This window comes from Lontra canadensis, unplaced genomic scaffold (genome assembly GCF_010015895.1).
Source record: "Lontra canadensis isolate GAN:19392208 unplaced genomic scaffold, GSC_riverotter_1.0 scaffold111, whole genome shotgun sequence".
Lineage (NCBI taxonomy): Eukaryota > Metazoa > Chordata > Mammalia > Carnivora > Mustelidae > Lontra > Lontra canadensis.
In genome coordinates this window covers 1,388,186-1,403,468 of record NW_022631105.1, presented here as the reverse complement: position 1 = coordinate 1,403,468, position 15,283 = coordinate 1,388,186, and the positions used below count along the sequence as shown (strand labels likewise).

The window sequence follows — 15,283 nt, the reverse complement described above, 5'->3', positions numbered from 1 at the left end:
AACGCTCGGACGCCTCTGCAGCGTCGCTGTGCCCAGGCTCACCGTCGCCCCAGCCTTAGGTTTGGGTCCTCAGAGCTGCGCTGTCCCTGCCCTGCTCGTGCGTCGTCTCCCCAGAGAAGGAGGAGCAGAGTGACCAGGCCACCCGCTGGCCCGGTCACATGGGGGCGGGGCCTGCTTAGAAGCAAGCTGTCTGGGGAGCAGGGTGTCGCCTCCAGCCCCGGCAGGTGGGGTGAGGCCGCGCCACCCGCCGGTAGCCGCTCTGCGTTTCCGGGGCAGCCCCATGCCGGCGTCCGTGTTTGCGCTGACGCGTCTGTTCTCGTCCCCACAGGAGGCTACTCGGCCGACCACCCGGTCATCAGAGTCTTCTGGAGGGTTGTGGAAGGCTTCACGGACGAGGAGAAGCGCAAGCTGCTCAAGTTTGTCACGAGCTGCTCCCGCCCGCCTCTCCTGGGCTTCAAGGTAGGTGGCCCTGGCGCCGCTGGGAGCAGGAAGGGCCACGCGGGTGACCTGATGCGTGCACTGCCTCTCGGTGTGCAGCGTGCGGCGCCAGGTCTTTCTGTCCCTGTGGCGCTAAGTGTCCGCCGGATCCTGATGTGCGGGTCACCACGCGTATTCTTGGCGCGGGTCCCGGGTTAGGTGAGGGCGGCTGTGGTCACGATGGCCTGGGACCAGGCTGGGGACCCGTAAAGGGCAGGACGTAAAGGACCGTCTCCTCCGTGTTCTCCTCGCTGAGGAGAGCACAAGCTAAAAACAGGGAGGTAGGGTGTTTGGGGAGAGGAAAGGGGGAGCAGAAGAGCTGGGGACCTCTGCACCCCCACCGCGCAGAGAAGATCCACAGGTACCTCTTGACGCTTCCAGAACTTAACTGCAAACAGCTCTTGACGGGGCAGCCGGTGAGCCTGTGCCTCGCACACGGCATCCCCAGAGGAAGGCGGCCAGACAACAGGGAGCGGCCCTCGTAGCGGGAAGGCGCCTTTGTGGTACAGATGTGCGCTTATCGAAACATCTGCACGCACGTGGACTCGTGGAGTTCAGACCGTCCTTGTTCAAGGCGTCAGGGGTGTATTTTTCCCTGGTTGTTCCCTGTTAACTTATTTTGTGTTACTTATCAGTTCCAATAATTGATGATTACCTCATTAGTTCAACTTAATATCTTTAGCAATTAAACTTAGTCAGGGGATAGTTAGTGGTTCCCTTATTCATTGTCAATTAAAATAAAGCAACGTTAATAGTTTAAAATACACAGCAGTGTGTGTATATATGATAGGGAAGCGTGTCAGTTCAGATAAGCATGGAGTTCTGCGGTGCTGGTTTAACAGAGAGGCATGTACTTTCCGGGAACCTTCAATCAAAGAGTTATATGGTAGGAGTTATTCTTTAAATTTTTACTTTGAGGGGCGCCTGGGTGGCTCAGTGGGTTAAGTCTCTGCCTTCGGCTCAGGTCATGATCTCAGGGTCCTGGGATCAAGCCCCGCATCGGGCTCTCTGCTCAGCGGGGAGCCTGCTTTCCACCCCCTCTCTCTGCCTGCCTCTCTGCCTACTTGTGATCTGTCAAATAAATAAATAAAATCTTAAAAAAAATTTTTTTTGACCTCAGTAGGAGCACCCAGCTGGCTCAGTCAGTAGAACATGTGACTCTTGATCTCAGGGTTGTGAGTTCGAGCCCCACATTGGGTATAAAGATTACTTAAAAAAATTTTTAGGGGCACCTGGGTGGCTCAGTGGGTTAAACCTCTGCATTCGGCTCAGGTCATGATCTCAGGGTCCTGGGATCAAGCCCCGCATCGGGCTCTCTGCTCAGCGGGGAGCCTGCTTCCTCCTCTCTCTCTGCCTGCCTCTCTGCCTACTTGCGATCTCTGTCAAATGAATGAATAAAATCTTTAAAAAAAAATTTTTTTAGAAGTCTTAAAAAAAAGTTGACCGTCAGTAGCTCCGTGTGGCACCCAGTGGGACCGCCGGAGCCGGAGCCGTGGAGGGGAGAAGCGGGAGGGGCATGCGTGCGGGCAGGACTTGTGCGACTACTGTAGTTTGGAAGCCGTGAGTCATTTTCAGCAAAACCAGAACTAAAAATCACGCTCTGTCTTGCAAAGTACCAAGGTAGGAAGTAAGCGTGCCCAGCAAGGCAAACGGAAGCCACTTCGTCAGTCAGACACAGAAAACACTCAGAATCCTGCAGTAGACACGGGACGTTAATGAGAGAGCTGAACCATTACAAGGGGCGTAGAATAAATTCATCTGTTAAGGGGAGAACTTCCAGACTGGGTTGAAAAACCCTGCTGCATACCAGCAGCACCCCTCAGCAGGGACTCAGAAAGTGAGCAACGTTTCAGGCTCGCTGTGGAACCGGCCCGGGCTGGGCCAGCTGCACGGTGTCGAGCACTGGCCCACGTGACCGCACAGGAAACCGGGCCTCTGTGACTCTGAGGAAAACCAGGCAGCAGCCTGGAATAAACACAGCTTTGCCGTTTGGTTCCTCATGGGCATGTCATGAAGTCTGGGGATGTTGCCCTGTTGGGGCCTGGAGAGCGGGAAGGACGAGGGGGCGGTGCGCCAACCGATGGGACCAAGGAAAGGACCTTCTGCGGGCCAAGTTTTATCATCTGGTCATGTAAACAGTCATATGATACATGCTAAGATTGTAGTAACGATCAGATAGTTTTATCAGCAACCTTTTATTATGAGAGACCAGGCTTCTAAAATCTTCAAAATGACACCAAACCTAGACGTAAGGAAAGTAAGGACCTAGTTCCGTGAAAGGAGATTTGGAAGGCCCACCCCCATCAAAACCGAGAGGAGGACCCAGAGATTTCTGCCGGCTCCTGACAAATTTCGTCGAGGGCCCGTAAGAATTAGGGGTGTTGCTGGAAGGGGAAGGTTCCAGAGATTTGGGAACTGGAGGAGAATGTGTTAAAAGGCCTGAGAGAGTGTTGCAAGTTTAAAGGAAAGGAGAAGTGAGGGGCTTTACATTAGGTTTTAAAATCCCACATAGAGAGGCAGCTGGAGGGCTCAGTCATTAAGTGTCTGCCTTCGACTCAGGTCATGGTCGCAGGGTCCTGGGATCGAGTCCCGTATCGGGCTCCCTGCTCTGCAAGAAGCCCACTTCTCCCTCTCCCTCTGCCTGCCACTCCCCCTGCTTCGCTCTCTCTCTCTCTCTCTCTCTGACAAAGAAATAAATAAAACTTTAAAAAAAAGAGAAGTCCCACATGGAGTCATAGTGAGAACGCTCTGGTCCCCTCTTAGTGACCCCACACAGTCATGACTGAGCTGTCATCGGACCATGAAAAATTCTTTGTGGAGCTATGAGACAGTCTTCCTAGTTTAAGATTTTTTCCCAAGGATCTAAAATATACTAAATGTAAAATTTAGTTTAGAGTTTTCAGATATCTTTGCATTTGTCCTAAGTTAGACTCCAGAGTGGAAGAAATCACCTTAGTATTTGTGCTTTCCAGTTGGCTCGGCAGGCCCACGCAAGAGTGTCCTTCAGTCCAAGTGCCGTAAGGAGCAAAGGCAAACCTGCATAATTTAAAGTTACAAAACTCAGTGCCGCATTATTGGAGAAGAATAGCGTCTGCTAAAGCTAATTAAAGTTTAATATGTTCAGTGAATGTGATTGTTACCGACAAAAAAAATCATTAAAGTGCTGTAGAAAATTGTTAAGTTGCCATCGGGCCACGTAACAAATTGATGATTTTTCTCACTCTGAATTAATGCAAATTCCCGTTGTGCTCTGTTTAATTATGCACGACGCGGTGCCCTTGACTCAGATTTCACTGAAGAACTTCATTTTTTTTACTTTTAAGACTCCAAGGAGGAAATTCAATTAGCATTATGAAAGAAACGCTGAAATGGGGCATTTAATTCAAAACGTGTCTCAGGCTCCCACCATGTAGCCGGTCACTCACCTTCCCTGTGCCCGCTGGCTCTGCCTTCAGAGGTCCTTTTGTATTTCAAAACTGTGATGTTTTCATCTTAGATTATTCAAGCATTTGAGAAAATTAACTGTGCTCCATGTAGTCAGAATGTGAAATAATAAATGTAATTAAAGTGCTTTCTGTTTCTCTTTTGGTTCCTGTTCTGACACTTTTATGAGACACTTAAAATAGCATATGAACTATAATTTTTAAAAGACAGTGGTTTTAACACACAAATTATATGCCACATACACTGTTTAAATGAAGCTTTCAGTTTAGCAGTGAGAAACGTACCTGGGCTGATGCGCAGCGTGTAAGTCTGCAGTCAGTGTTGCGTGGGCCGCTCCGTCCCAGCCGTGCCCGCGTTGTGAGGTCCGTGCTAAATTCAGCCTGCGAGCGAGGCAGAACCCGCCGAGAAGCCGTCCGGGCCGGCTGGGCGACGGGTGCAGGTGCCTCCCAGGGCCTCACCTGAGCGGGGGCATCGCTCCCGTTTTGTCCTCTCATTTCCATGATGGTGGCTCGTAGGGAATTATTTTCTATGCTCTTCAATCATAATTCTTGACTATAATTTAAGCAAAATGTGGCTCCGTTCGATAGGCTTTTTTTCCACTCAGCGTTACATCAGGATCATTTTTCTTCATATTAAAACATCTTTGAAAATTTTTTTTAAGGTTTTATTTATTTGACAGAGAGAGAGAGATCACAAGTAGGCAGGCAGGCAGAGAGAGGGGGGAGGAAGCAGGTACTTGAAATATTTTTAATAAATTTTGTAATGTCCCATCCTGCACATTTACCACAATTGACTTCCTGTTTCTTATTAATTGATTACAACTCTTCCTTCCTTACGAGGCTAGGAACCTCCTTGTGTGTGAGTCATGATCTGTGTCTTGGATTGTCTGCTTAGGACGCCGTCCTGGGAGGGAGGTCAGGGCTGTCCGTCCAGGCTGGCCTCGCGGGGAGTCAGGAAGGAGGGGGATTGCGCGAGAAGGTGCCTGCCACCGTCCGAGTGAGCTTTGGCTCTGGTGTTGGAAGCACAGGTGTCTTGTCACAGCTCTGAGGAGGAAACCTGTGACAGTGTACAGGGCACTGACCCCGAGGAGAAACCATCTACTCCAGGTACCAGCCAGGCACCTGTGGGGGGCCCCCCGTTTCCCGGTGCAGTGAGGGGTGCAGGCTCTGGCAGCGTGTCTGAAATCCCTTAGCACCGGAGCTAAAAGCATGCTTGCCCGAGCGTTGGCAGAGTCAGGCTTTCGGGACGGTGGCCGCCGCCCCGTTATCGGGCTCCTGTTGCAGGCGAACACACGGACCGCGCCAAGGCCGGGTGCGGTTACTGTGGCCGCCGCAGAGCTCCGTGCACGGCCTGCCTGGTCGAGTTACCCGCGGGCACTCGCGCCTGCACGGGGGTGAGGGGACGTAGCCCGTCCCCTCACCCCTTTTAGTTTGTAAAATTAAGAAATAACGCGACCGTCCGTGGGCCAGAGGGGCCGCGCCACATCCGGTAGGACGCCGCACAGCCACAGAAAAGCAGGAGGGAAGAGCGTGGAGCCAGAGGAGCACGTGGACGGTGACCGAGGTCCACGACAGTGTCCGGAGTGTGCTGATGTCCTCCGACTTAGAGTGGGGCGGGAGGAGCCGTTCTCTCTCGGTGCTCAGACCTCCGTGGGCCTGTGCGGAAGACCCCAGCGCAGCGCTCGGGGGCCGGCGGCCAGGCTGCGGAGAGTTTGTCCGCCAGTGCCCCCGGGACAGGCGAGCCACCTGTCTGCGCCCCCTTCTCTTGTCCCTGGTCCCTGAGTTCACGGAGGGGCTGGGTCGCTCCTCTGTCCGTCCTGTGAACCTGGTCGCTAGAGGGTCCGCAGCCTCCAGACCTGAATTTCTCTCCTGGCACTAGCGTCGCATGGGTGACATCATCTGCACTCCAGCGTCGCGCCGGCCAGGGGCCGGGTCAGGCCGGGGCGGGAGTGGGGTGGGCCGGGCCCGCGGGCTGCAGACGCCCCTCGCCGCCGCCCCCAGATCCCTCCCGTCCTGCGCCGGTAAAGCAGCCGTTTGATGCCTGCAACGTCTCCTCATGTCCCAGCTGGCATTGCCTGTGAAGAAAAGTTTATTTTTTCTCACCAGTTCATGGGTCACGCCGAGGGCTCCATGCAGAGATGATCGAATAAGCCGTGATCCTTGTTCACTTGCCGGTTCCCAGGACCCGGGGTGAGCCAGCGCCCGGGGCAGCCGTCCACTTGGCTCCTGTGCCGCCACCACAAACCCGTGGCTTCAGCACACCGCGTGCCTCGGCCACTGCAGGCGTCCCCTTCCCTCGGAGCGAGTGCCTGCGGGCCGGGACTGCGATCGGGGCCCGCGTTTGGGGACTTCAGGGTGGCTTTGTGGGCTGGCACATGGCCCCGCTCGTCAGGTGGGTCTCCTGGCTCCGTGGGGAGCCCCGGGTCCTTCCCGTGAGAAGTGGGTCCGCAGAAGCCGAAACCCGCGCGTCCAGCTGTTGGTCGTCGCACGCGGTCGTCGTTTCCAGGCTTGGACGCCGCGGACAGCGCTCGCAAACGGGTGGGTTTTTCCCCAAGAGAAAATCACATCACAAGTTCAGACTGACATTTCCAATTCAAATTTAGACTTCCAAGGTTTTTATTTTTTATTTTACATTTGGGTTTTGTTTTACTAGTGATAGTTGTGGTTTTCATTTGCTCCTTTGCTTCATCTCCTAGTGAGTTCTCGGGTCCCACACTCTGGGGCGTTCTGCGTAGATGGGCGCCAGTTCTACGGAACACCGCGTGGCTTCAGAACAACACCGCGGGGGCGGGCGGGGGGCGCTTGGTGGGCTCCCTGCTCACACTCGAGCCCTCTCTCTCAAATAAATCAATAAAATCTTTTTTTATAACTTTTTTTTTTAAGATTTTATTGATTTATTTGACAGAGAGAGATCACAAGTAGGCAGAAAGCGGGGAGGAAACAGGCTCCCCGCTGAGCAGGGAGCCCGATGCGGGGCTCGATCCCAGGATCCCGAGATCATGACCTGAGCCGAAGGCAGAGGCTCAACCCACTGAGCCACCCAGGCACCCCAATAAAATCTTTTTTTAAAGATGTTTTTATTTATTTGATAGAGGGAGCACAGAGGGAGAGGGAGAAGCAGACTCTCCACTGAGCAGGGAGCCCTACGTGGGGCTTGACGCCAGGACTCTGGGATCATGACCTGAGCTGAAGGCAAACGCTGAATGACTGAGCCCCCCAGGTGCCCCTACTTTCTGGTTTTCTGATCGTAGCTGTCCCAACAGATGTGAGGTTGTAAACAATATGGACTTTTCAGCCTCTGATTTCTCTTCTCAGTTCTTCATAACGGAGTTTTGTATTTTTTTATTTTTTTAGTAGATGTTATTTATTTATTTGACAGAGACACAGTGAGAGGAACACAAGCAGGGGAGTGGGAGAGGGAGAAGCAGGCTTCCCACTGAGCAGGGAGCCCGATGGGGGGCTTGATCACAGGACCCTGGGATCATGACCTGAGCTGAAGGCAGACGCTTAACTGTCGGAGCCACCCAGGTGCCCATAAATAAAATCTAGAAAAGAAAAAAAAAAAAAAAAAAAAAACACTCAGAACAATGCCTCGCTGTGTGATTAAGCCACCAATGTGTAGCTTCCTTTGTTTCATTTTGCTTTCAATATTTTAAGATCCCTGTTTTCCTCCCCATTTGAATGAATTTGTTTTTTTGGTTTGGTTTTTGTTTTTTTTTCTGTTGGGACATCCATGTGGCTCTGAGTTTGGAGAAGACGTGCTCTGCCACTGTCCCTCCCCCTGCTCCTTCCCCCGGGGGCTTCTGTCTGTTCTGACACAGGCCAGCAGCCGCCTGCGGTCAAGTCTTCACACTCATGCCTTCTTGAATTTCAAACAAGTTTTTAAAAGACTAAAACAACCGTGGAGGCCCTGCTCGGTGGAGAGGTTCTGTTTCCCGTGAGTGGATGTCCTTCTCGCCCTTTCTCACGCACAAAGCGTGGTGCCCAGTATCTGCCATCCCGCAGAGCTCAGTCTAGAGCTGTCAGAAACCAGATGTCTTTTGGGAAAATGTGACCACAGCGTTTTCCTGTTTGGAGCAGGCGGGTTTTGTGTGCTTTTAAAAGTCCATCCAGGGGCCGCCCATTAAGGCCTTGTCCTGCACGCCTGCTATCTTTTCAGGAGCTGTACCCCGCGTTCTGCATCCACAACGGAGGCTCCGACCTGGAGCGGCTGCCCACGGCCAGCACCTGCATGAACCTGCTCAAGCTGCCTGAGTTCTACGACGAGGAGCTCCTGCGCAGTAAGCTGCTCTACGCCATCGAGTGCGCTGCTGGCTTCGAGCTGAGCTGAGCGGACGCGGGCACCACCCCCTGAGGAGTGACCAGGGCCCGCACTGCGGGCAGCATCCCCGGCCGCGAGGGCGCTGGGGCCGGACTCCTGCAGCTCTCCTGCCCCCACCCTGTCCCTCCCTCCCCCCCTCCTCGTTTTCCAGATGGTCCGTGAAGTCATGGTCACTCACTTAGATGGACACTGCTTTTCCGACAACGTAGACTCACAAATGTTACGTGCCATGTGGCTACTGTAGTGACTGTGCCGAGAGGAGCACGGTTTTAAGACTAGTGGCAACTCAGTGAAATTAACCAAAGAAGAAGCTTTGGCTTTGCTAGTGGACTTGAGCCCTTCCTGAGCTGGGGGGGCCGGGGGGGCCGCAGCGCGGGTGCTTGTCTGCAGAGACGCCGGGTCTGAGAGCTGGAGGCGCATCCTCTCGGGGCTCCTGCTTCTCGTGTGGCGGAATTGTTTACAGTCCTGATTGTTCAAACTAAAGGCATTTTCTCCTGCTGCCTTTTCCCAAAGTGGTTAGGTTTGGAAAATACACAGCAATGATAATATTTTATTTGTGCTTTTTAAGCCATTCCCCTGAACGGGACTAGCATGCTTGTTTTGGTTTACGCTGACCGCATCGTGCCGGTCCAGCTATTCCTGTGGGGGTGTGGGCGGACGTCGTCCTCCCGTGTCCAGCTCCACGGCGCGGCTGCGGGCTTGCGGGAGAGGGGAGGGGCTCGCCTGTCCTGCAGCGCGTGTGACCCGTGATCGGCGGCGGCTTGGGGAGAGCAGACACTGGCATCGATCTGAGTCACTTGAACCAAAGTGGCGGGCTGCGGCTTTGCACTGGGCACGGCCTGCTGTGGCGGGACCTCGAGGCCGCCCGTCCTCCGCACCCCGGGGCCGCACCCGCCCCTCTCCCCGGTCCCTGGGCAGCGCACCAGGCTTCTGCACCCTCTGCTTCTCGACGGTGCTGCTCCGGAGGAAGACTGGACAGCCCTAGTCACGTGTCCGGGGGGAGGGGTGGTGGTGACTCTCTTCAAAAGGCACTTTATCAGGACCTACCTTGTTGCTGGGTGATTTCAGTCTCTGAGAGCGGAGAGTGCATCTGAGCACCCGCTGGGAGAGCCAGACTGACCCTCGCTGACGCGGGGGGCCTGAGGGCTCTGGCTCTGACCTCCCTCTGCCTCACCTAGCGTTTCCTGTCACTGGGGCTGTGGGCTGTCCTATGGAATTGACCAGAATTAGCAATATGCTTTTAAATGCGGGGAAACTGAATGACACTTTTAAGACAATGACCATATCAAAACAAAATGTATAATTTCATAATTTGAATAATAAATTAAGTGTTTAAATGCTATTTGTAGTCTTGATATACGGAAATAAAATAATTAGGGTTTGTCCTTGGTTTTATCTTTATTTTAGGTTGGTTTACGTTGGACGTTCTGTACCTTCTCTGCATTTTGTTATCAGTATTTTGGAAGTGGGCTATCCGGGACTGAAGGGGGCTGCAGTTACACTTACTTGGGTTTTTTCAGCCCTCCTGAGCCTATTTATTTATTTGTATGTTTCAGTGGTTAAATATTTGCATTAAATGTTTTTTTCCCCAAGATTGTGTTGGAGTCCCCCGAAATCATTGTGGTTCGCTACTGGAATGATCGTTTCTCCCGGGCGTGTATGTGACGTCAGGTAACGAGGTGGAAGGACAGCCCGTGGCTATGCGGAGACCCGCCAGGCCGGACAGGAAGCCCGCCACCCCTGCACAGACACGCTGCCCCCGGCAGACCTGGGAGCGCCCTCCTGGCGCTTGCTGGGCTGCCCTCCCCGGGGCTGCAGCCGGCCAGAGCCCCTGCCCGGGAGGGACGCCGCCTTCCCACGGCTCTCCGTGCGGTTAGCAAGACACTGGTAAGAAGAGCCGCACGTGCAGGAAGACTCTCCTTCTGTGCTTTGTTTGCCTCGCTGCGTAGCGTCCTGCTCTGTTTGCTGCTGGCGGTTTCACGCGCAAACCGGAGGGCTGAGGTAAAGGGGGGGTTGGTCCTGGTGCTTCTCACACCTGCCTGCAGGTGGATCCTGGCTGGCCGTCCTCGGTGTCGGTGACCGTCCCACCGGCGACTCGCGGGAGCACCTCTGCACGGCCCGGCCGAGCTCCACGGAGCCCGCGGCAGCCGCGCGCGCGGACGCAGGCACACGGTCGGCAGCGATGGGGAACCGAGCCAGGGCCTCGCAGACCCACGGATGCTCACGGGGTTTGGAGCACAGGAAGGGCTCCGGAAGCTTCCCCAACGGGAGTGGGAGCTTGACAGAATCCCGTACTGAAGCCGCCTCATACTTTAAAGAGAGAAACAGCCAAAGGCACACGGAGATGCAAGTAGAACGGGAAGAGCCTGAAGAAGCCGGCCAGAGCTGCTGCCCCGCTGACCTCTTGCAGCCGAGACAGAAGCTCAGAAACAGAACAGTCCGCGCTTTGAAATTCGTCTCTTCTGGCCCGGGAGGCATTCCGAGTGAGTACTGACCCGTCTGCACTGACAGCCACGTGGTACCGCGCAGGACGCGGCCTCGCCGACAGCTCTGTCCCCAGGCGAAGGTGTGTGCCGGTGAGCGCGCTCTCCGCCGTCCAGAGGCGTCTCCTGGCGCTGTGCCGGCCTCCGCAGGCTGCGGGTGGGAGACGCCTGTGTGCTCCGGGGCTGTGGGCCATGCAAAGCTCCCTGCTTCCAGAAGATTCTGAGGGGAGTTCGTAGAGCCTGAGTACTTGGTGCCTCCGCTGGTGTGTGAAATGGGGATGGTTAGGTACTTGGGCTTCCCAGCCGCGTTGCGCAGGGACGTGCAGTAAAATCTCACTTTAGCCTGGTTTCGCGTGGTTTGATGCCACATCTACCAACTGCAGACACGGACGACAGTGTCCAACCCAGGCCTTGGGAAGCAGCACGCTGCCCTGTCAGGCGCTGTCGCGCTGTCCTCCGCAGAGGCGGGCGGAGGACAGTCACCCGTCTGTCTTCTCTCCCCTCCGCTCCTGCCGTGGGGGGACGGCTCCCCGTTTGCCTCTGAGCGCCTCTCGGAAAGGAGCATCCCTCGCTTGTGTTGGGGACGACTCACAGCCCGCTGCGTGAGTCGGGGTGGCTCCTCCGCGGTCAGCACTCAGTGAGCCGAAGGTCCGTTCACCTTCCCGGGGAGCCCCCACCGCTGGCCTCACTGGGCTCTGGGGCGAGCGCGGGGGAGCAGACGCTCAGGGCCTCGTGTGTTCTCCCTCCCTCCAGAGTCAAAGCAGAGGGCAGCCTTCTGGTGACCTTGAGCTTGCCTTGGAGGTGAGATCATGTGTGCGGTCAAGTGGGGACATGGGGTCTGAGCACCTCTTGGGGCTCCGGTGGGCCGACCGCTAGAGCTGCGGGCAAGAGCACACATTCTGATTCTGGGTGAGCCTGCAGCCTGCTGAGCTTTCCAGAAGCTTCTGCTTGGACACGGCGCTCTCTGGAGCAGTTGGGGTGGGGCGGTAAGTGGCTGCTGGACAGACGAGACCCGAGAGCAGAGAGCCAGCCGGAGGGTCCCGCCATATGCATTGCCCCGTGTTCGTCACGAACATTCATCTCATGTTTGATTAGCTTCCTGTGGCTGCCGTCACATGACCCCGGACGGGTGGCGGGAACAGCAGCCTCTGTCCTCTGTGCGGGAGGCCCGGAGGCGTCCCAACCCGGCTCTCGCTAGGGAGGATCCTGTTCTCTGCCTCTTCCCCTCCTGGTGTCTGCTGCCACATCCCTGCCCTGGCCGTGTCTCCTGCCCATGTCAATCCTCTGCCTGCACTTGTCGGGTGCCCGATGAGGAACCCGGAGTGACCCCATCTCAAGATGCGTGATCCCACCTGCAAAGTCCTCTTTCCCACGTAAGGCTGCCTTCCCAGGCCCTAGGGCTGAGGACGCGGACCTCTGCTGGGGGCCCACCGTTCACCCCAGCACCTCTGTACTTTCCCTCCCAGCAGCAGAGCAGTGCGCCAGACGAGCCCTGCAATGGGGAAGTCGGGAAGCGCGGAGCGCCGAGCAGGTCCGTCCTTCACTCTCAGGGAATGCAGGCTCGCCCCAGATCAGGGTCCCCAGCTTGAACAGGTTGGTCCGGGGGCGCTTACCAGTCTGCATTTTTTCAAGTGTCCCAGACAGTCCTTGGGTGGCTGCCAGGAAACAATGACGTCACTTCGGAGAGTCTAGAGTTGATAAGCGCTTCAGGGCAGGGCTGCGGAGTGTCCCCACACCTGCCAGCTGTGTGGGATCCGTTTCCTCCGTTCTGGGCAGTACTGGGCCCTCTGCTGCGGAGCAAGGCTGGTTCCCTCCAGCGCAGGTGCCCCACACAGGGTTCCTGGGAGACAAGCCGGGCAGTGGCCCCTTGTGGCTCCCACCCCCCCACACACACACTCGAGCAGGTATATCTGGGGGTCCCAGTCCAGACGCAGACAACAGTTATATACTGCGTCTGTGTCCACAGGACTCCCCTGTGCCTCCACTCCCCCCTCGACCCAGACTCCGTGAGCCCAAGACACCCGCCGAACCCCGCCTGGGCCCCAGGTCACCTGCCACCCTGTGCCTCCTGCCAGCACTGCTCCTGCCACGGCCAGACCGACCACTCCTCACCACGTTCTGCCGCCTCCCGTCCTGAGCCCTAGTCTTGGGTTTGCCTGGCTGTGCTGGTGCCTCTCCAAGGTCCCCCTGCTCCTGTCCTTGGTCACTTCTAGTCTGTTTTTAACTCAGTAGCCGAAGGAAACCATGGGTCCTAAGCCAGTCCTCCTCTATCAGAGTCAGAGGCGAAGCCCTTAGTGACAGTACCTCGATCCCTCCCTCTTGCTCACTGGGCTCCACTGGCTGCTTTGGCTTCTGCCCCTGGCCTCAGGGCCTTTGCACTCGCTCCCCGTACATGAAAGCTCTTACCACAGACACTCAGGTGCCCCCGCACTCTCTTCAGGCACTTCTTTGCTCAGTGTCGTCTTTCCTTACCACTTACTAAAAGCTGCCACCGCTCCCTGTGCCCATCGTGGCCTGTCCTCACTCACTCACAGCGTCCTCGGTGGCACTAGTTCCGTCTGATGTGTGATGGCCTCCGCGCCGTCCTCCTCCGTCCCCTCCCCACTAGCGTGTAAGTGTCACGGGGGTAGGAGTTTGTGCCAACGGCACTGTTCCAACTCCCGGAATAATGCCTAGCGCACAGCCAGCAGCTCTGATCCTTGTGGAATGAAGCCGCTTTGTGAATCAAGAAAGGCTTTGCCAACCGAAGCGGGTTTCAAGTGAACGTGCGGATGTGAATCCTCGGGCCCCAATGGGAGACCCTTTGCCAACAGCAGCGAGAGCTCGGTTCTCTTCATAGGCCGCCCTGCCCTTTTGGCCCCAGGACAGATCCTTCTGGGGTGCTGTGCCTTTCGTGGGGACTCCCCGGCCGAGTGCCCAGCGGGGGGCTTCGTTGCCCTCTGGGGCGTTGCCGTTGCCGGTAGCCGCCAGGCCTCGGTGGGTCCGCAGGCCGCACGCGCGCCCTCTGGTGGTGGCGGGTGCAGCTGTGGGGTTACTGCTGTGCGTCCCTGGACCCCTCGGAGTCTGTCCCGGTTTCTCTCCGTGACAGCACCCGTCAGGAGCTAGTGACCTGTCAAGAAGCTTGAACCTCGTCGCAGAACCAGTGGGGCTGTGCTGCTGTGTCTTCTTCACGCGCTGGCCCTAGAACGACAGGACAGAAAGCAAGGCTTTTATGGAACGTCTTAGATCAAGTTTAAAGTCCCTTCACCTCCGCTGCTCAGAGCGTCACCAGTTAGCAGATGAGCCGCCGTCCCGGGCCCGGGTTTACGCCATGACGGGGGCACAGTTCAGGAGCCTGGTGTGTGGGTGTTGAAAGATGGAGAAAACCTAAATGTCCACCCACAGATGGGTGAGAAAATCAGCTGTTTTTGACATGGCCCCAAAAGCACAGGCGACAGAAGCTCATTGGTGCATCTCTGTTTCCTTCCGAGTAGACATTTAGGGCAGTTTTAGGTTCTCAGCCAAATTGTGCCCAGCGCACAGTAGCGCCTGGAACGGTGTTAACGGAAGCCGGTCCAGCCGCGACGGACTCCACGTGGGCTCTCGCCCCGACTCCCCAGCCTCCGTGTCTCTGCCCTCGCCTGGGCGGCCGTGGGTCCGTGGAGGCCCTCCTCCTGCCGAGCTGCCCGTCCGCCTCGCCTCCGCCGGTCCTGCAGGAGACTGAGCGGCTCCCGCGTACTGCCATGTCCCACCACGCTCAGGACCGGCACGTGCGGCGGGGCCCGGGGGAGGCAACTGCGCGGCGAGGACGGAGTCATCCCAGCAGGCAGAGGGGCCCGCAGCCAGCGCCGGGGCTGGAGAACCCGCTCCACTCAGGCACGCTGAACTGACCGCCACCAGGGCCACACTCTCGCCATGCTGCCCCTCCCTGTCCCCGCACGGGAAGGGCCACTGCCCCGCAGGCCGTGCCCGCTGGGTCTCTCACGGAGCCGAGATCCTCCCCGGCCGGGTCTGCCCCTCACCTGCGCGCCCGCGCACGGCCTTCTTTCGTGGCTTGTTGACTTCTTATCCTCGTCCCGTGTCTGTCCTGTCTCTCTGTCTTGGGCTCCGCTGTGTGTGACGGGTGAGAAGCCAAGTGAACTCTCAGGAAATGTCATAGAGTTTTGCTTTTTTTTTTTTTTTTTTTTTAAGATTTTATTTATTTGACAGACAGACATCACAAGCAGGCAGAGAGGCAGGCAGAGAGAGGGGGAGAAGCAGGCTCCCTGCTCAGCAGAGAGCCCGATGCAGGACTCGATCCCAGGACCCTGAGATCAGGACCTGAGCTGAAGGCAGCCTCCTGACAACTGAGCCCCCCAGGCGCCCTGTCGTTGAGCTTTGAGTCGTGAACCCGCTGTGATGTTGCTGTTCTGCTGAATAAAGCTGGTTGTGGAGACACGGCTCCCTGTGTGCTTGCGGCAGGCCCCACGACGGGCTGAACCACGTCAGCGGAGGACGCCAGAGCCGCCCCGCACCCTGCCTGGTGAGCACCCCGCGACGGACGCCAGCGGTTAGAGGCTCACCCGACACCCAGTCCACCG

General features: G+C 56.6%; 1 protein-coding gene across 2 annotated transcripts in view; it reads left to right on the top strand.

Moving 5' to 3' along the window:
• UBE3C (ubiquitin protein ligase E3C) overlaps positions 1–8,873 on the top strand; it is a 109,053-nt gene extending 100,180 nt beyond the window's left edge. For both annotated transcript variants that reach the window (XM_032840288.1, XM_032840289.1), the window contains 2 exons: positions 329–459; positions 8,080–8,873. In XM_032840288.1, coding sequence (XP_032696179.1) covers positions 329–459; positions 8,080–8,250 — 302 coding nt within the window. In that variant the 3' untranslated portion in view covers positions 8,251–8,873. The remainder of the gene's footprint in view (positions 1–328; positions 460–8,079) is intronic.
• The last annotated feature ends 6,410 nt before the right edge of the window (positions 8,874–15,283 follow it).